Source organism: Mauremys mutica, chromosome 15 (genome assembly GCF_020497125.1).
Source record: "Mauremys mutica isolate MM-2020 ecotype Southern chromosome 15, ASM2049712v1, whole genome shotgun sequence".
Taxonomy (NCBI): domain Eukaryota; kingdom Metazoa; phylum Chordata; order Testudines; family Geoemydidae; genus Mauremys; species Mauremys mutica.
Window position 1 is genome coordinate 3,318,474 of NC_059086.1, and position 17,028 is coordinate 3,335,501.

The following is a 17,028-nucleotide window of genomic DNA, read 5'->3' on the forward strand; positions in this document are numbered from 1 at the left end:
GTTTTATAGAGGGATTCCCTACCCAGAATCCTTTGCAGGGAAGAAAGCCCCGCCTTAGGCTCCCTGGGTAATTGACAGCCCATCTGGACACTCAACTCTCTATTCCTCATTCCTGACTCTCCAGGTCTTCCCCTCCATCGCAAAGTGTCTTGCTCCGAATTAGCTTGATCCACTTTGGAAGTGGATTAAACTAAACCGGCACAAGGTGTTCTTACTCCGGATGAAGAGTGTGGATGGAAATAATCGGGAATAGTCAATCCACTTTAAATTCATAGAATCATTAGGGTTGGAAGGGACCTCAGGAGATCATCTAGTCCAACCCCCTGCTCAAAGCAAGACCAATCCCCAAGGGCTGAACTCACAACCCTGGGTTTAGCAGGCCAAATGCTCAAACCACTGAGCAATTCACACCATCTCTGCATCTGGAATAACGTTCACGTGTAGACCAGCAACCGAGTGCCACTGTCTCCGAGAAGATCAGTCGAGGTCTATCTGTTGTGTATCCAGCCAGGAGAGACATAACGACCTCTGGGTGCGATTCCTAGGACACAGCAGTTCTGTGCCCAGCGGAAAACCTCGCCTTGTCTTGAAACTAGTGGTGGGCCAAAAAATGTCAACCAAAAACGTATTTCTGGCAAAAAATGCAGCGTCGGTAACCCCAAAACATTTCGTGACTGTGTGTCAGATCTGCCAAGCTGTTTTGGTTGGGGAAAAATCCCTAAAAAGAAATGTAAAAAAGTTGAAAAAAATGTGAAATGTGTCATTTTGACCCAAAAGTCTCCGTTTTTCAGTCAGAACAATTTTTTCCCTCTCAGCCTTGTTTTGAACATAAAAGGAAAGGAATCCAAAACATTTTTAAAAGTTTCAAATCGAAATGTTTCCTTCAGCCCAAAATAACATTTTTTAGCTTTTGAGTTTGCCCGTTTAGAAAAAAATTAGGTTTTTTTAAATTTTTTCAAAATTTTTACCCCAAATGATTTTTTTTACCATTGTTTTGGAATTGTTGGCAAACTGAAAAATCAGTTATTCACTCCGATCTCTTTGGGATGGGCTGCATCAGTGGCGGATGCCAGGTCCCCTTCGAAATTTGAAGCCCCTTGTCTCCACCCCCACTGAAATATACATGTGCTTGTAAGTTTCCAGGCTCCTCCCTGCCCTGTAAATCTTGATGGCTACATTTTGATAGGCTAACATATGGGAATAAAAGCAGAGGTTATTTTTGGGGGGTAGTAAATGTCTATCCTTGTCTGGCGGGTCTCAGTAGTGGGAAAGGACAGTTATGAAAACAGCCAGGGTGGAGGAGTATGGAGGGGAGGGCCATGCAGGTGAGGCGAACTCATGCAAATTCCATGCAAATTTCACCTCTAGTTTCTCTCATTTATGTGCATAAATTATGTAAATTATACATCTTTTTTAGGCCCCACCTCCTTCCTGGTGCGCTGTTGGTTACCTTGCCACGCCAGAGCCAGCTGGAGGAAGTGGTGAAGCCAGAGATCCCAGTCTACATTAGCTCACTTGCTCAATCGGTGAATTAAGCAGCTCCGTGGGGCTCTGATTTTCTTAATGTCCCCCTGGGCTACTTTTAATTATTATTTATATCATGGTAACATCTAGAGGTTCCAACCAAGATCAGGGCCCTACTGTGCCAGGCGCTGCACGGAACATGACCGAAATCAGGGCCCCGTCGGGCCAGGCGCTACCCAGACCCCGGCCGAGATCACGGCCCCGTTGGGCCGGGCGCTGCCCAGACCCCGGCCGAGATCAGGCCCTGTCATGCCAGGTGCTGCTCAGACCCTGACTGAGATCAGGGCCCCTGTTGTGCTGGGTACTTCAGAGGCACAGTAAGAAACAAGCCCTTGTCCCAAAGAACTCACAATCCTTATAGGCAAAGGGAGGATCATTATGCCCATGTTACAGATGCAGACACCAAATCCCCGCAAGCTGCCAGGGCTTGTCCAAGGTCACACAAGAAGCCTGTGGCCAAAGCAGAGCTTAGGTTTCCCAATCACCCAGTATCTGCGAAACTCACCATCCTCAATGTACTTATCCTGCCAACTTCCTGCTGAGGCGGGGGAAGGTTTTTACCTCCACTGTACTGCTGGGGAACCCGAGGCATGGGGCAGCCTGGCATACGGCCACACAGGGAGTTTGTGCGGAGAGCAGGGTCTTAAACCCCCATCTCCAGCTACTGTTTAACCCTCGTTCTGCCACTGTCATGCCTTGAAACTCCCACTGCTCCGTGCCGCTCCCTCCCATTCGCATGGTGGAAGCAGGCGCCTGTGAAAGCCCCAACGTCGAAATAGACACGACAGGAAGGAGGGCTGGCGGGTTGGAGTCTGGTTTTCACTGTGCTTTATTGTTCCACAGAGCTGGCTACACAAGGACAGGGATTTTAAAAAAACCAAAGAAACCCCCCAAACCCCAACACCTGATAGACCAGGCCACCAAGCAGCTACACAGCAGCAGCACCTGCAAGAGATGCGCTCACAGCTTATGGGGAGGGTGCCAGGGGTGGGGGAGGGAGTCCTCCGGCTTGAAGTGGGGGGGAGAAATCAGCAAAAAACCCAAAGTGAAAAGCCCGAGAGACCAGGATTGGGGCTGCCGGAAGGGCCAGGTCCGAGGGATCTCGCTAGGGAATGTAACCACTGCTTTTGTGTTACCCCTGGATGGTGGGTGGGTGGGTGGGTGTGTGTGTGTGTGTGTGTGTGTGGGTGTGGGTGTGGGTGTGGGTGTGTGAGAGAAAGACCCCTGCAGCTAATACAATGGGCTTCTCTCTATGTCCCCTGCCTAACGTACGGGACAAGCTCCAGCGGCAAAGGCCTGTACTTACAGGGCGACAGGAGGTGGGTTCCTGCCGCGTGGGCTCTATTCTGCGTGGGCGAGAGCAGACCCTTACAGACCCTTCTGGGGTCGAACCCATCCAGTCTCCTCTCTGACGCCCCTAGAAGTCTCCAGGCTCTGAGGGCGGGACGGCGGGGGGGGACGCTGGGGTCAGCCCAGCCCAGCCTTCTTGCGTGCGAAGAGACCTCTCCGAATTACCTCGTCTTTCTGTGAGTGATGAGCCGTGTGCGAGGGACCTCTGGGGCTGCAGGCCTTCCCCCGGTCACACCCCAGGCCAGGAGAGGCTGGTTCCCGTCTATAGCCCAGCAGGGATCACACCTCGCTCCCTGGTCTGCAGGGGGAACTCAGCGGCCGGGGTGGGATCTGGCACCTGCACCTCCCCACCGGGCCGATGGGAGTGGGACAGCCCAGGTGGGACAGACGCACAGAGCCTGGGTCCTTGACCTCATCAGCCAGGCCAGCCGGGGAAAAGTCAGCTGTACCTTCTCCAGCTGATGGTCTCCCAGGGCAGGCGCCCTGCCCCTCGGCTTTCCTGGTGCTCCTGCAGCTGCCTCCTGCCAGCTCCCCTCCACCTCCGGGCCCGATGGACTGAGCGCGTCCGGCTGCTGGTGAAAATGACCCCTTGGGAGGCGGGCAGAGCTGACCCCTGAGCCCCAAGCAATGGGGGAAGGGGTCAGGGAAGCCGAGCTTTCGAGGACCACGCAGAGCCCCCGGGGCCCGCGAGGCTGAGTGTTAGCAGTCAGAGCCCGGCTTGCCCAGCGGGTGGGGAGCCAGGCAGGCTCCCAGGTTCCCACCCGGGCACCGCAGGGTCTCCTCTTTCTATCCTTTCTTCGGTGCCTGGGGAGGGGGGGTCTGCTTTAAACAAGAGGCCACAAGCGAAATGAACGCCTCCCCCTTGGGCCCTGGGGGGCAGAGAATAGCCACAGTGCAGTGGGCCCTGGCCACGCCCCTGATCTGCCCCCGACGGGTCCTGGGGGGCAGAGAGCAGCCACCCTTATACCATACCAGCTGCGGGCAGGTCTCCCCCCCACTTGATACCCCCAGAGCAGCCCAGTTGCTGAGATCTAGGGTGCCCCCCCCCATCCCTGGCCCTCCATTGCTCGGGAGGGACGTTTCCTGCATGGAGTGGGTGGGGGGGGGGTCGGTTGGCAGGCTGGTTATTTTCCTTGGCCTCAGGTCACGCTGGGTCCCTGACGGAGGGGGGTGGGCGCAGGTAGAAACGCACAAGCTCCGAGGCGTTGATAACAGTCCACAGCCGAGTGGGAGAGGAGAGGAGGGATATATACAAAGAAAGCAGGTGTGTGGGGATGCCTGGGTGGGGGGGGAGGGGGTGACTCTTAAAGGGGCGGCCGCCCCTTTTTGTCCCCCTCCCACAGCTCCCCGCTCCCCTAAGGGGGCTGGGGAGGTCACCCTCTCCGCAGCTCCCGCAGCTTCTCCGCCACCTTCTTCAGCGCATGCTCGATCTCTTCCAGCCTCTCCAGCTCCCGTTCCTGGATAGAGAGAAAGCACGAGGGGCCGTGAGGATGGGGGGCACCCCAGGGCTCATCCCTACCACCCCCCAGATCACTGCATCCAAGCTACCCACCAGGCCTCTGTTTTATTCGCCCCCCCCCCTCCCCCGGGCTTTGCACCTCTGGCTGCCCAGGTGCATTCTGGGATCCCCGCGGCACCTATCCCACAATGCTCAGCGCTGGGAGCGCAGGGGCGTTTGGGCCAATCGTCCACACGGCCATGGGGGGGGGGGAGGACGGAGCGAGGAGGCCCAGCTGACCCCCATGCAGACGCAGTGTCAATGCCGCAGGCTGCCCCCGTCTCCTCAGCCGGCCCCGCAAAGCTCCAGAGCTGGGTGGGAAACTTTCCAGGGTTGGGCACGAGGAGGAAACGGAGACCTTGGGAGGCGCGTGGCGAAAAACAGGAGAGCCAATAGCCCCTGGTCAGAGCACTGAGCTGGGAACCCAGAGTCTGGCCCTTGCTCGACTCGACTGGGAGCAGGGACTCAAACCTGGATCCGTCCCGCGCCAGCTGACGGCCTTAGCCACCGGGCTACTGACGCTAGGGCGGGGCACCCCCTGGTTCTGACCACAAATCCCCTCCTGGGCCCCTGACAAAACTTGGGTGGCAACTGGGCTGTTCCAGCGAAAAAAATTCTCAGCCGGCTCCTTTCTGCCTAGGGAGGGCCGGACCCCCGGGGCTTCCCAAGGCTCTGGGAGCTGGGGGTACGCAGGGGAGATTTTTTTTCCCCATGGGCACAAAAGCTGCTTAGCCGCCCGCCTCCTGGCTTTCGGCTGCTCAGCCCTGAGAGCTGGCAGGCTCCAGGCTGGAGCTACCCCCAGGATCACTACCCAGGTAGCCCACGGAAAAGGGCTAAGAGCTGACCTTGTCCTTCTTGGCCTCCCTCTCTTCCTCCTCCTCCTCCTCCTCCTCTTCTTCCTCCTCCTCCCCCTGGTGGCCATGGTGCTTGCCCTTCAGGTGCCCTGCCTCCTCCTCAGGGTGCCTCTTCTTCAGCGGGTGGCCGGGCGGCCCGTGGCGGTGGCCGTGCCGCTCCTCCCCCTCCTTCCACAGCCGCCCGTCCCCGCGGAGGTGGCTCTGCGAGCCGGAGATTTTCACGCCCTTCTCCTCCGCCTCGAACTGGGCCGTCTCCTCGTCGCTGGCCTTCTCGGCCATCCGCTTGGCCGGGCCGCCCTTCCGCCGGGCCGGGCCCGATCGCTCCTCCTCCTCCTCCTCCTCCTGCTCCCAGTCCTCTAGCCCCTCGTGGTGCCGGCCTCCATGGTGGTACGGCAGCTCCTCCTCCGAACTGTCCTCTTGGCTGAAGTGCCTCTTGGCTGGCGGCCCCGTTTTCTTGCTGGCCCCGGGGCCCCGGGTCTCCCTCAGCTTGGGCGGCGCCCGCCTCGCCTCCTCGTGCCTCCTCTTCCTCTCCTCCTCCTCTTCCTCACCCTCCAGGATCTCCTTGGCCTCCTCCTCCACCTGGGTGCTGTCCTCCCCGTGCGAGACCTTCTCCTCTTTCACCTTCTCCTCGATCTTCTCCGTCTTCTCGTACTCCTCCTTCCGGGCCTCGCCCTCCTTCTCCTCCACCATCTCGGAGGCGGCCGAGCTCTGCTGGAGGGGCTTGTCCCGCTTCCTCAGCTCGTCCCCCTCGGGGCCGTCCTCCGTCTCCTGCCAGGTGCCAGGGCTGGGGTGGTGGTGGGCGTTCTCTGGGGACAGGGAGGAGAACAGTGAGCTGTTCCCGCCCCGTGGTAGTCCTAGCCCCAATGGGGATGGGTGGACGCAGGCTGGGGGACTCTGTTGGCACGGCAAAGCCTGTGTCCACAAACTGCCCATGCACCCTGGTCCCCCATCGTCCGGGTGCCCCAGCCCTGCCCCATTCTCCGGACCCCTCTCCCTTGGCTTCCCTGCTCCGAGTGTCAGCTTTGGTGGCACGGGGGATATTGCCCTGAATCCCATTCCCTGATCCCCACAGCCAGGTCCCCTCCACGTGCACTAGGGTTGGAGGAAACTGGTGCCCCCTAGAGGGGCGCCAGCTCCCATCTGGCCCCAGGGCAGGGGATTGGCTGGCTCAGGGGGGTGGAGAATGAGACACGGGGCCTGTCCCCTCTAGGGGGCGCCAGCTCCCATCTGGCCCCAGGGCAGGGGATTGGCTGGCTCAGGGGGGCAGGGGCATGGGGCCTGTCTCCCCTAGGGGGCGCTGGCTCTGATCCGGCCCTAGGGTGGGGGGTTGGCTGACTCAGAGGGGGCAGAGAACGGGATACGGGGCCTGTCCCCTCTAGGGATTGCCACCTACTTTCCAGACCCAGGTTGGCGACAGAGCCAGGAACAGGACCCAGGCGTCCTGACTCCTAGCCCGGTCTCTGTAATTCGTGCAGGGAGGGTGGGACGGAGGCCAAGGCAGGTACCTTCATGGACCAGCTCCTTTAGCTCCTTCAGCAGGTAGTGATGGTGCAGCATGGCCAGGACCCGCTCGTCTGGAAGAGACAACAGGTGAACCCCACTCGTGAGCTCGTGCCGAACTGGTGCCCACGTTCAACTCGTGCCCACGGGCCAATGACCCGCCCAGGACGTGGGCTGGGAACGAGCAACAGCCAAGTGGGCTGGTATCACTGAGCTGCCTTTCACCCGCTAGGAACCTCTCGTGCAGAGACAGGTGGGGAAAACGGTCCCGAGTGAAAGGAAATTCGGGGAGGGGGATTAACTAAGTGAATTAAGGTAGCGCCCCGAGTTCTCCGAGCAGTGTTAGGTGCTGTACACACATATCATGAAAAGCTGGTCCCTGATTACTCAGATTCCCAGCGTTTCTGGTCAAAATGGGGGGAGGGGACTATAACCCCCTTTGCTCTCCCCGTGTCCTGGGCCCTGCATGGTCCTCAGCATCAGAGCAGCCTTAGGGCTGCTCTAACTCGTGCTCCACCACCTCTGGGCCCTGTGGGGGGCGGAGAATAGTCACAGCGCAGTGCACTCTGGGCAAGCCCCCAATCCACCCCCTTACTCCGGGGAGAGTCTCAAGGGGCTTTTTCCCACCTTGCTGAGCTGGGTGTGTGTGTGTGTGTGTGTGTCTCGAGCCAGCTCCGCTTTCCCCAGGAGCCGACGGCCACATCCCCCAGCACTCACCTTCTTTCAGGATCTTCAGGCAGTTGTTGACGACCGGAACCGGGCTAGATTTGGACAGGGTGTCAGCCAGAACCTCCGTGATGCATTTGATGACCTGGCCAAGGGGGTGGTAAGAGTGAGTTTGGGTTTACAGTGACAATATACCAACGATCCCCTCGGGGGTTTCACCACCTCTCCCGTCTTCCGGGGCTGTCAGCTTCCGACCGTGCAGGGCCAGCGCGATCAGAAAATGGGAGTGCCATCGCACGGCTGCGATGAACGAGGGTAATATTTTTACAAACCACCGGCGTGCCTCAGTTTCCCTGTGGCATTCGTACGGCCGCCCATTGAGCGCCGCTGGGAACGAGGGGCCGCCAGAACCGTCCCCTGCTTTGTCTGAGCTGGAATCAGACAGCTAAACCAGCGCAGGTGAGCTGAGGAGCAGGAAGATGGGGGATCCGATGGCTGAGAGTTTGACACAGCAATTTCCAGCACCGCTCTGCAGGGAAGCGGAGAATGGCAGCTGGAAAGAAAGGAAAGCCCAGACCTCGGGAATCCAGGACACTGGGAAAGGCTGATTTTTTTCCCTCCTGACAAGGCCAAAACCCAAAACTTTTTTTAGGACCTGACCATGGTGCATCATGGGAGATTTAGTCTGGTTCATGAGGAGAATAGGGTGTGGGAGGGGGGTGAAAGCATACAACTCCCATGAGGCACCGCAGGGGCTCGGGTGGGCGTCGACCTGCAACGGTCCGATTTCCCAGCGGGAAGAATGCCGCCAAAACAGAGCGTTTCCCATGGAGAATTTCGCTTGAGAGGAAACCCCCTTTTCCCACGGGGAACCGTTTCGTTCCAAGTTTTCTCAGCACCCCGAGGCCTTGCAACGTTGGCGGGGGCTCTGTGGCGTCTTATGCTGCCTCGCGAACGAAGAGCCGACGTGATCAGCGTCATTAATTAATAATAATCCCCCGCGCAGGGGTTCTCAACCTGTTTCTTCCCGAGGCCCCCGCAACCCGCAATAAAAACTCCACGGCCCGCCTGTGTCACAACAACTGTTTTTCTGCAGATAAAAGCCAAGGCCGGCGTTAGTGGGTAGGAAGAAGGGCAGTTTCTCGGATCCCACATCACAAGGGGCACTGCAAAGCTAAGCTGCTCAGACTTCAGCTGCAGCCCCAGGTGGTGCGACTCGGGGTCCTGGGCTGCAATCCCTTGTGGGGGGCTTCGGCTTTCTGCTCTGGGCCCTAGAGAGTCTAATGCCCACCATGCTTGGCGGCACCCCTGAAACCTGCTCTCATCCCGCCCAGCCCTCGGTTGAGAACCACTCCCCTAGCTCTGGTCATGAGCAGATCGCAAAGCCCTTTCCAAAGGTGGGCAGCATCATTACTGCTATTTTACAGCAGGGAAACTGAGGCACACAGCTGGACCATGACTTCCCCAGCAAGTTGAACCAGGAAGAGAACCCGAATCCGCCGAGTCCTGTTCCAACGTGCCACCCACTAGCTCACACTGCCTCCCACGTGCTTATCGACACCCATACGCACCTGAGAACACTCAGTGGCGCAGGGGAGAAGAAAGAGGAAGACAATGGGGGAGAATTGCTATTAATTATTTGTGTTAATGGAGCATCTACGGACCCCAGCTAAAATTAGGTCCCCATCACGCCAGGCGCTGCACAATCACCCAGGGGAAAGACAGCTCCTCCCCCTAACAGCGTCCAGGCACGTTGCCAACTCTCAAGAATTCAGTGGGACTCGAGATATTTGCTGATTTCTCGCTAGCCCCAGATCCTGGAATCATGTGAATTCCTCAGAATCTCATGGAATCATAGAAACATCGGGGTGGAAGGGACCATGAGAGGTCATTGCATCCAGCCCCCTGCGCTGCGGCCGGACCAAGCAAACTTAGACCATCCCTGACCAGGGTTTGTCCAACCTGTTCTCAAAAACCTCCAATGACGGGGATTTCACATCTGCCCTTGGGAGCCTGTTCCAGAGCTTCACTCCCCGGAGAGTTAGAAAGTTTGTCCTGATGTCTCACCTCAATCTCCCTGCTGAAGATTACGCCCATTACGTCTTGTCCTGCCTTCAGCAGACATGGAGAACAACTGACCCCCGTCCTCTCTCTAACAGCCCTTAATGCATTGGAAGACTGTTCTCAGATCCCTGCTTTGCTCCAGACTAAACAGGCCCAGGGTTTTTTCCCCTAGGCCAATTTTCAGGAAATAAAAAACCCATATGGTTGTAGGGAAAAGCCTTGAACATGTGAATCTTACCAGGCTCAAACAGCAAAAGGTAAATCAAAGGAGCTGAAAGTTTAGTTTAAAAAAATCTCGTGAGTTTTGAATGTTTGAGGTTGGCAACACCATAAAGAGGCAAGACAGACACTGCACAAAGAGAGACGCCCCACAGCTCTGTGGCAGAGCTGGGGGAAGAACCCAGGTGTCCTGAGTCCCAGCTCTCTCTACTGGACTGTTCCTGAAGCAGGGACCCCAATGTAACCCCGTCAGGCGGCTCGTTCATTTCAGTGGAAATGTTTGGTTTGGTCTAATTTCTTTTTCTTTCTTCCTGTATTTTTTCTTTTCTTACCTTTTCGTCTTCCTCCGAGAGCTGGGTGGACAAGGGCAGCGAATCAGCTACAAAATAAAAGAGAGGAGGCAGGATATTATTCCATGCGTTCATTAGCCAGCCGTGCAATCGCTAGAACACAGGCTCTCTACTGCTTCTAGGGTGTTTTCATCATTCGGGGTATTGCCGTAACTCGTTACGGGGTCCAGCTGAAACCGGGGCTGCACTGTGAGAGGTGCTGCACAGATACAGAGCAAGAGACAGTCCCTGCCCCCAAAATCTTATGAGCTAAATAGGAAACTCAAAGAAAGGGAAACTGAGGCACACTGATTTTTTTTTTAAATAATTTGTCCAAGATCAGACAGGCACTTTCTGAGAGAGGTAGAGTAGAGGGTGGAAAACTGGGAGTCAGGATTCCTGGGTTCTAATCCCAGCTCTGGGAGGGGGAGGGAGGTCTAGGGGTTAGAATCGTGGGGACAGGGGATTGGGACGCCTGAGTTCTATTTCCAGCTCTGCCACAGACTTGGCTGGGTGACCTTTGCGCGCCCTGCTCTGTGCCTCAGTTTCCCCACCTGTAAAAATTGGGATGCAAGTTCTAACCCACCGAAGCGTTGAGGTCTGTGCATGGAAAGTGCTGCCTATAACTAAAGCGTACTGTGGCAGAGCTCTGACCTTGCCCCCGTGGGTCCTGCGCTTCTAGGCGGTTTATGCTGCCTCAGTGGCTCACTGTGACCCTCCATGTAGCTCTTCTCTCTCTAGGGCCAGGGTTACAGTCTACTGAGCCCTTTTCATCATAGCCAGCAAGGAGGTTGGGGAGAGAACTCCCACAGTCTCTGTTCAGCCTCCTGTCCTGACAGGGACCTGACTTCCCCTCCCAGGAGATGTTCCTGTAGTGGTGGGTTGGGGGGAACCCGGGCCCCCCCTCTACTCCGGGTTCCAGCCCAGGGACCCTAATGGCAGCAGCTGTTAGCAGCCGACCTTTCACTGCCAGAGTTGCTACATTTCCCTGGGCCACTTCCCCACAGCTCCCCTGCTTCTCCCTTACCTTAGGGCTCCTTTAACAATGTTTGAGGGTGTCTTCATTACCCAGCCCTTCAGCCGCACTTCCTCTCCTCTGGCTCCCTGACTCCCCTGCCTGACTGGAGTGAGCCCTTTTTATAGTATCAGCAGGGCCTTAATTAGAGTCAGGTGGTCACATTAACTGAATGGCCTCCCCTGACTCTTTACAGCTTAATTAGAGTCAGGTGTTCTCATTAGCCTGGAGCAGCCCCTGCTCTGGTCAGTCAGGAAACAGAAAACTGTTAATCCAGTGGCCAGTATATCTGCCTTCTGCTATTCTGCTGTACCCACCTGGCCTGGGTCTATCACAGTACGATCCTATCACTTATTACAGGAACTAGGGTAGTGCCTAGAGGCGCTGACGGAGGCCAGGGCTCTGTTGCGCAGACACAGAGAGTGAGAAGAAAGAGCTCACAGGCTATAGCGACAACAAGCGGGAGGGGAAACTGAGGCACGGCTGCAGGTTTTAACTCTGAGCAAAGCCCGTAGGGGAAGCTGGGGTTGAACTCCAGTTGCTGCGTCCTCACTGCTATGTTAACCCGAGTTAGTAACACACCTTTGGTTGCAGTGTGGTCATACCCAGAGGAGGCCTCACCCCGAGGTCACACACACTCCCACTAGCGCAGCCTCCCTCGCGGGGTCATTCGTTGCAGCCTTACAACTGCAATGAATCCAGGCTCAGACTAAGTCAGCTGACAATAGAGGTGGAAAAAAAACCCATTCCTGCCCATCTACCTACCCCTCACTGAGCACACGCTGTTACGTACGCAGCGGATCTGCCTTCACGATGCTAACCATCCTCCAGGCACCAATTATTTTCCCTTCCTGTTTTTTTTGGTTCCCTGAAACAGCTGCGCCTCATGCAGTTTTAATGCACCGGGCTCTGCTCCCGCAGTGGAGAGAAAAGCTCCTTTCTCTGGCTGCGTGATCGCTGCCATCATCATAATGAGGTCCCCGCCGGGGCTGCTGGCAGAACAGCAGGGTCTCGGGCAAAATAAACGACTGGGCTTTTATTTTTTAGCGAAGAGCAAAGCAATCGGAGTGATTGAAGGCTGGCGGGTTTGCAGGCAGACAGGTGTGGTGCTTTTGGAACAATGAGGGGGAAAATAGAGGGGTTGGGAGAAAAAGAAAGAAAGAAAGAAAACAGACCTCTCACTGATGGCACATCCATGGGACTCAAACCCTCTTCCTTGTTAAAAGCACTGGTCTCTATCGTTTGCGCGAAAGGATTAGCCCCATCCGCTGCTAGCAGTAGTAGGCTGTTATCCTCATATGTGAACCAGCCACTAGAGGGGGCTGCATAACACACAGGAGTTCTTGACTAGCAAAAGCGCCCCCTTGTGTCCAAAGGAGGCTAACGCTGGTGGACTCTCAAGGCCTCCGAGGAGGAGGCGCAAAGGGAGATGAAGCTGCCCGGCTTTGCACAGGCCCCGGCGTGCCAGGCTAGCGGTGCGTCCTTCCTCAAACGCTCTGCAGCTGCCAACGCCCCAGAAGTTGTGCCAGGCCGCTCGCAAATCCGGGCACCTCAGGGCCTGATCCAAAACCCAGTGGAAAGATTCCCCCAGCCCATGGAGCCCCAGCGCTTGATGGCTATGCAGAGTGGATCCAATGCGCCCTTCTCTGGTGGGGGCAGAGCAGGTGGTAAGAGCTGGGGGGGGGCTGCACACCCCAGCAGCAGGTGCCCACCTATTCTTAGCTGGTCTTAGCACAGGGCGTATCCGTCAGCTGTTCCAAGGGGGCCGGCTGCCCCGGCAGGTGGACGCTGACATCAACAGGGACCCAGCACCAGCGGGTGCTGGAAAGGGCCAAGCAGGGCTTGGGGGCTGACCCCGGCATGGAGGTTTCAGGGCAGCAGGCGGCTGCATTCCTGGGTACAGCGGGAGGGCAGAATCCCGGCGCCGATCGCAGTTACACTGGGGCAAATCGGCTTGGAACCTGGCCCCCAGGCAGCACAGGATTCGAGCCCCGGCTCTGGGAGGGGAGCAGGGTCTAGTGGTTAGAGCAGGGGGGGACTGGGAGCCAGGACTCCTGGGTTCTCTCCTGGCTCTGGGAGGGGAGCATGATCTAGTGGTTAGAGTGGGGGGCGGCTGGGAGCCAGGACTCCTGGGTTCTATCCCGGGCTCTGGGAGTGGGGTCTAGTGGTTAGAGCGGGGGGGGGGCTGGCAGTCAAGACTCCTGGGTTCTATTTTCAGCTCTGTCATTGACTTGCAGTTCGACCTGGGCCAAGTCATTTCCCCTCCACGGGGGGGGGGGGGGGTGAATGATACTGACCCCTCCCCCCAGCTGGGGGGGGGGGCCGCTGGGAGAAAGGAGCTGTTGAAATGCCGGGTGTCCTCCAGCCCCTGCTCTCCTACTCTAGCTGCCCCAGGCCCTCGGGCTGAGAATTTGGGGGGGCCACCCCGCCTCCTCCTTATATAGGCCCCCTGCAATAGCTGGGCCCCTCAGAACTCCCCCCCCGCCCCGGTGCTGACTGAACTGAAGCGCTCCAACTCCTGTACCCAGCGTCGGATCCGTTTACATGGAGCGACTAACTAAGCCCAGCCCTGAACGGGGCACGGGGAGGCCCCTCTTCACCCAGCGGCTGGGACAAAGATTCTCCCTCATAGGCGTCCTCCTCCCTAGCGTCTGCTGCTCCTCGGACCCCAGGTGCGCACAGACCCTGGGGGAATCTTTGCTTTGGCATTAGGGGTATTGCTGCTGCTGCAGCTAGAGGCTCATACCAGGATCAGGCCCCCCACCCCCACCCACGCCAGAGAGTGGGGCCTTCCCTATGCTGAATGTAGCATGGATCTCGCCCGAGCTCAGGGCTCCCCGTTGTGCCAGGCACTGCCCGGACCCTGACCGAGAGCAGAGGCCCCACCCATGCCTGGCCAGGCATGGACATGGCACGAGAGACAGTCCCTGCTCTGAAGAGCTTGCAATCTAAATAGACACAAAAAGGGAAACCGAGGCACAGAGCAGGCAGGTGACTGGCTCAAAGTCCTGGAGCAGAGCCAGCCCAGAACCCCATTCTCCTGACTCACAGGCCACTGCCCCAGCTGGCTTTGGCCGAGGCTCTGTTTTGAGAACCAAATGCCATCCGGGTAGCACGTTCCTGCCAGTGGGCCGAGTGACCCTGTGTTTGGGATCTTCCTGCGACAGCCAGACAAATGCAAAGGGTAGTTTGTTCCATCCGGATCCCTCTGCCTATACCTGAGTCCAATTCCAGCCAGTATTTGTATCTGAAACCCTTCTATGCGGATAATTTGACCCACTACTGAGATGCAGCCACCTCTGAGCTGGAGCACAGCAGCTGCTACTATAGGAATCATTTAACCCATTACTATAATGCAGCCACCTCTGGGCTGGAGCACAGCAGCTGTTTCCACAGGGATCTTTCACCCAGCACTGAGATGCAGCCACCTCTGGGCTGGAGCACAGCAGCTGTTTTTACAGGGATCCCTCACCCACTCCTGAAAAGAGCAAAGATTAATAATAATGCAAATAAGTGTGACCAGGCACCTCCTAACTAACAGCTTCCTTATGCACAGGTCCCCCGGGGTCTGCTCCTTCCCCAGCACATGCACTGACAATCCACCCCTCCAGGGGGTGTGCTATCCGCCCCCCGCCCCTGGGGGTGTTCCCTCACCACACACACAGGCCAAGGGATGCCCTGCAGACGGGGAGCGGTTGCTCTGACACTTAGAGGCTGCAGCGAGGGACGTAACGATATTATGTAATGCCGGAGGAAGCACAACAGGCTGGAGAAAGCAAGCGGCTGGGATCCAGCTGGAGGAAGCCTTGGGCCACCTCGCTCCAAAATCGGGCCTTGGCTCCTGAAAACTTGGGCCGGATTCTGGGGTAAATCAGCAGCCGCCGGGGTGATGCCGGCAGGAGAACAGAATGAGGCCCCTTGGCTCCGCGATGCCCGTGACCTGCTCGGGGACGGCTGGGAAAGCCGGAGGGAGATGCGAAGTGAAGTCTGCCCCGCAGAAATGGATGGGAACCGAGCGCCGCTCCGTCCAGTGCAACCGCGTGGGGAAGTTCCTTGGTCCTGCACACAGATCGAGCGGCACAGAGACACCTACCCGACGGCACACACACGTACGCACGCACACGCGTGTGCAGATCGCCCCCCCAGACCTTCACGCACGCGGCCCCAGACACACCGAGCCGGGGGTGCGGGGGCAGTGGGGTGCTGAGAGCCATTGAACCAAACTGTAAATCCGGCCTATAATGGAAACCACATCAAGCCAGGGGAGCTGCCATGCCCCCAGCACCCCCAGTTCCAGCCCCTATGTACAGATCTACACAGCCAAGCATAGAGGCACCCGGATGCCCTCTATGCACACGCTCGTGTGTACACAGATCTGTGCGCGCACAGGGACACACGGAGATCTGCACCCCCAATCCTCCTCTCCCTCTGGTACATCCCCATGACCGGACAGGGCTTCTGATTAATATCAGCATGTCTAGTTTGAAAGCAGCCCTTTCTCACCCTGATCCGGATTTGCCTTGAAACCTTCAGACTAATTGCAAATTCTCCCCCAAGCAGGATCCGGGGAAGCTGTCCCCTTCGGAACGCGGGAGCTGATTTCGCACAGCGCTTTGAGCGCCAGGATATTTAAGATGCAGCTCAGATATTCCTCTGCCAGATGACAGGGTCGGGATGCTGTCTAGGGTGCTGAAATCCTTCCTCCCCCTCTGCACCCGGGGCTTGGCGCACACTGGCAGCTGCCCAGACGGCCTTTCATTTGGTGCCATCCAGCGTAAAATAGGACTTTGTCCCACCTCAAGCCGAGCACCTGCTGCAGAATATCCCCAGCCAAAGAATAAAGCCAGGCTGCTGGTGAGTGCGCGCGTGTGTTATTGTCAATGCAGCATGTTCCCCAGATGGCATGGGAACATGGATTTTGGCAGATCCGCCCCGGGGGCTGCGTTTTCCCAGGGAGCAAACAATCGCCACCTTCCCACGCCAGCCCTGTTTTAAAGAGAAATTGGCCACCCGCTGGCCCAGCCCAGGCGGGATCAGAAGGCAGGAGAATGGGAAAGCAGGACTGACCCAGGGTTGTGAGTTCAATCCTTGAGGGGGCCACTTAGGGAACTGGGGTAAAAAATCTGTCTGGGGATTGGTCCTGCTTGGAGCAGGGGGTTGGACTAGATACCTCCTGAGGTCCCTTCCAACCCTGATATTCCCTGATTCTATGATTCAAGCCAGAAAGCGCAGCGGAAACTGACAATGGTCAAAGACATCAGGGCATGGAAGATGCACTTGGGGGCCGATTTACAAAGGTATTGGTGCACCTAAGGCACAAAGTTGGGCACCGAAGGGGATTTTCAAAAGCAGATCAGGCGCCTAACTCACCTAGGCACTTCTGAAAACCCGCCTAGCTGTGTCTATCCCAGACGGGGCCTCGCTTTGCCCGGCTCTTACCGTGCCAGCAGGACAGGAGCAAGACGCAGAGGCCGACGGCCAGCATGGTGCGCGGGTGGCGAGTCCCGCAGAGCTGCCCAAATTCTGCTGCCGATGACGGGCGTAAAACAAAGGCAGGCGGGCTGGGAGCTCACGGGCGGCAGCCGCGGAACGGCTGGTGAGCCAAGGCCAGCGAACGTGCCCGAATCCCCACAGGTGCAGCCTTTGCGTGTGTGTGAGCAGCGCTGCCTCTGCATCTGAGGACAGGCAGTGGGATTTTAAATAGGAGGCAGGCTGCAAAGGAAGTGATGTCAGCTCCGGGGGGGGGAAACCCCCCCTTCCCCAGATCTCCCCCTCTTCCCCTCTTCACACTGGATTTATTCCAAGCCACCCCAGTGCCTAGCTAACCCTGGCCAGCGAACAATCTAGCTCCTCCTCCCTAGCACCAACTGGTCACTGGGCTTCAGGCCTGGGTTACCAAGGTAGCTAAAAGGTCTGGGCGGGCCAGATTCTGACCTGACACTGGTGTAAATCCAGAGTGACTTTGTGGAAGGTAACGGAATTTACACCCATGCCTGTGAGATCAGAATC

At 57.5% G+C, this 17,028-nt stretch overlaps 1 protein-coding gene across 2 annotated transcripts; it reads right to left on the bottom strand.

Annotated features, from left to right (window-relative positions):
* Positions 1 to 2,699: 2,699 nt before the first annotated feature.
* Positions 2,700 to 16,718, bottom strand: CCER2 (coiled-coil glutamate rich protein 2). 2 transcript variants are annotated; one of them, XM_044988986.1, is made up of 6 exons: positions 16,459 to 16,718; positions 10,008 to 10,054; positions 7,444 to 7,537; positions 6,732 to 6,800; positions 5,218 to 6,032; positions 2,700 to 4,331 (listed from the first exon to the last, which is right to left on the bottom strand). In XM_044988986.1, exons 1-6 carry the CDS (start codon positions 16,502 to 16,504, stop codon positions 4,248 to 4,250), a joined length of 1,155 nt encoding a protein of 384 aa, XP_044844921.1. In that variant the 5' UTR covers positions 16,505 to 16,718; the 3' UTR covers positions 2,700 to 4,247. The 2 variants fall into 2 exon arrangements, with proteins under 2 accessions (XP_044844921.1, XP_044844922.1); XM_044988987.1 differs by lacking the exon at positions 16,459 to 16,718 and adding an exon at positions 11,032 to 11,092.
* Between the last annotated feature and the right edge of the window lie 310 nt (positions 16,719 to 17,028).

Coding starts and splice junctions, on each gene's coding strand:
- CCER2 (XM_044988986.1), bottom strand. CDS start 16,504: ATGCTGGCCGTCGGCCTCTGCGTCTTGCTCCTGTCCTGCTGGCACG. Junction 10,055..16,458: donor GCTCCTGTCCTGCTGGCACG/GTAAGAGCCGGG, acceptor TTTATTTTGTAG/CTGATTCGCTGCCCTTGTCC. Junction 6,033..6,731: donor AAAGGAGCTGGTCCATGAAG/GTACCTGCCTTG, acceptor CCCTGTCCCCAG/AGAACGCCCACCACCACCCC.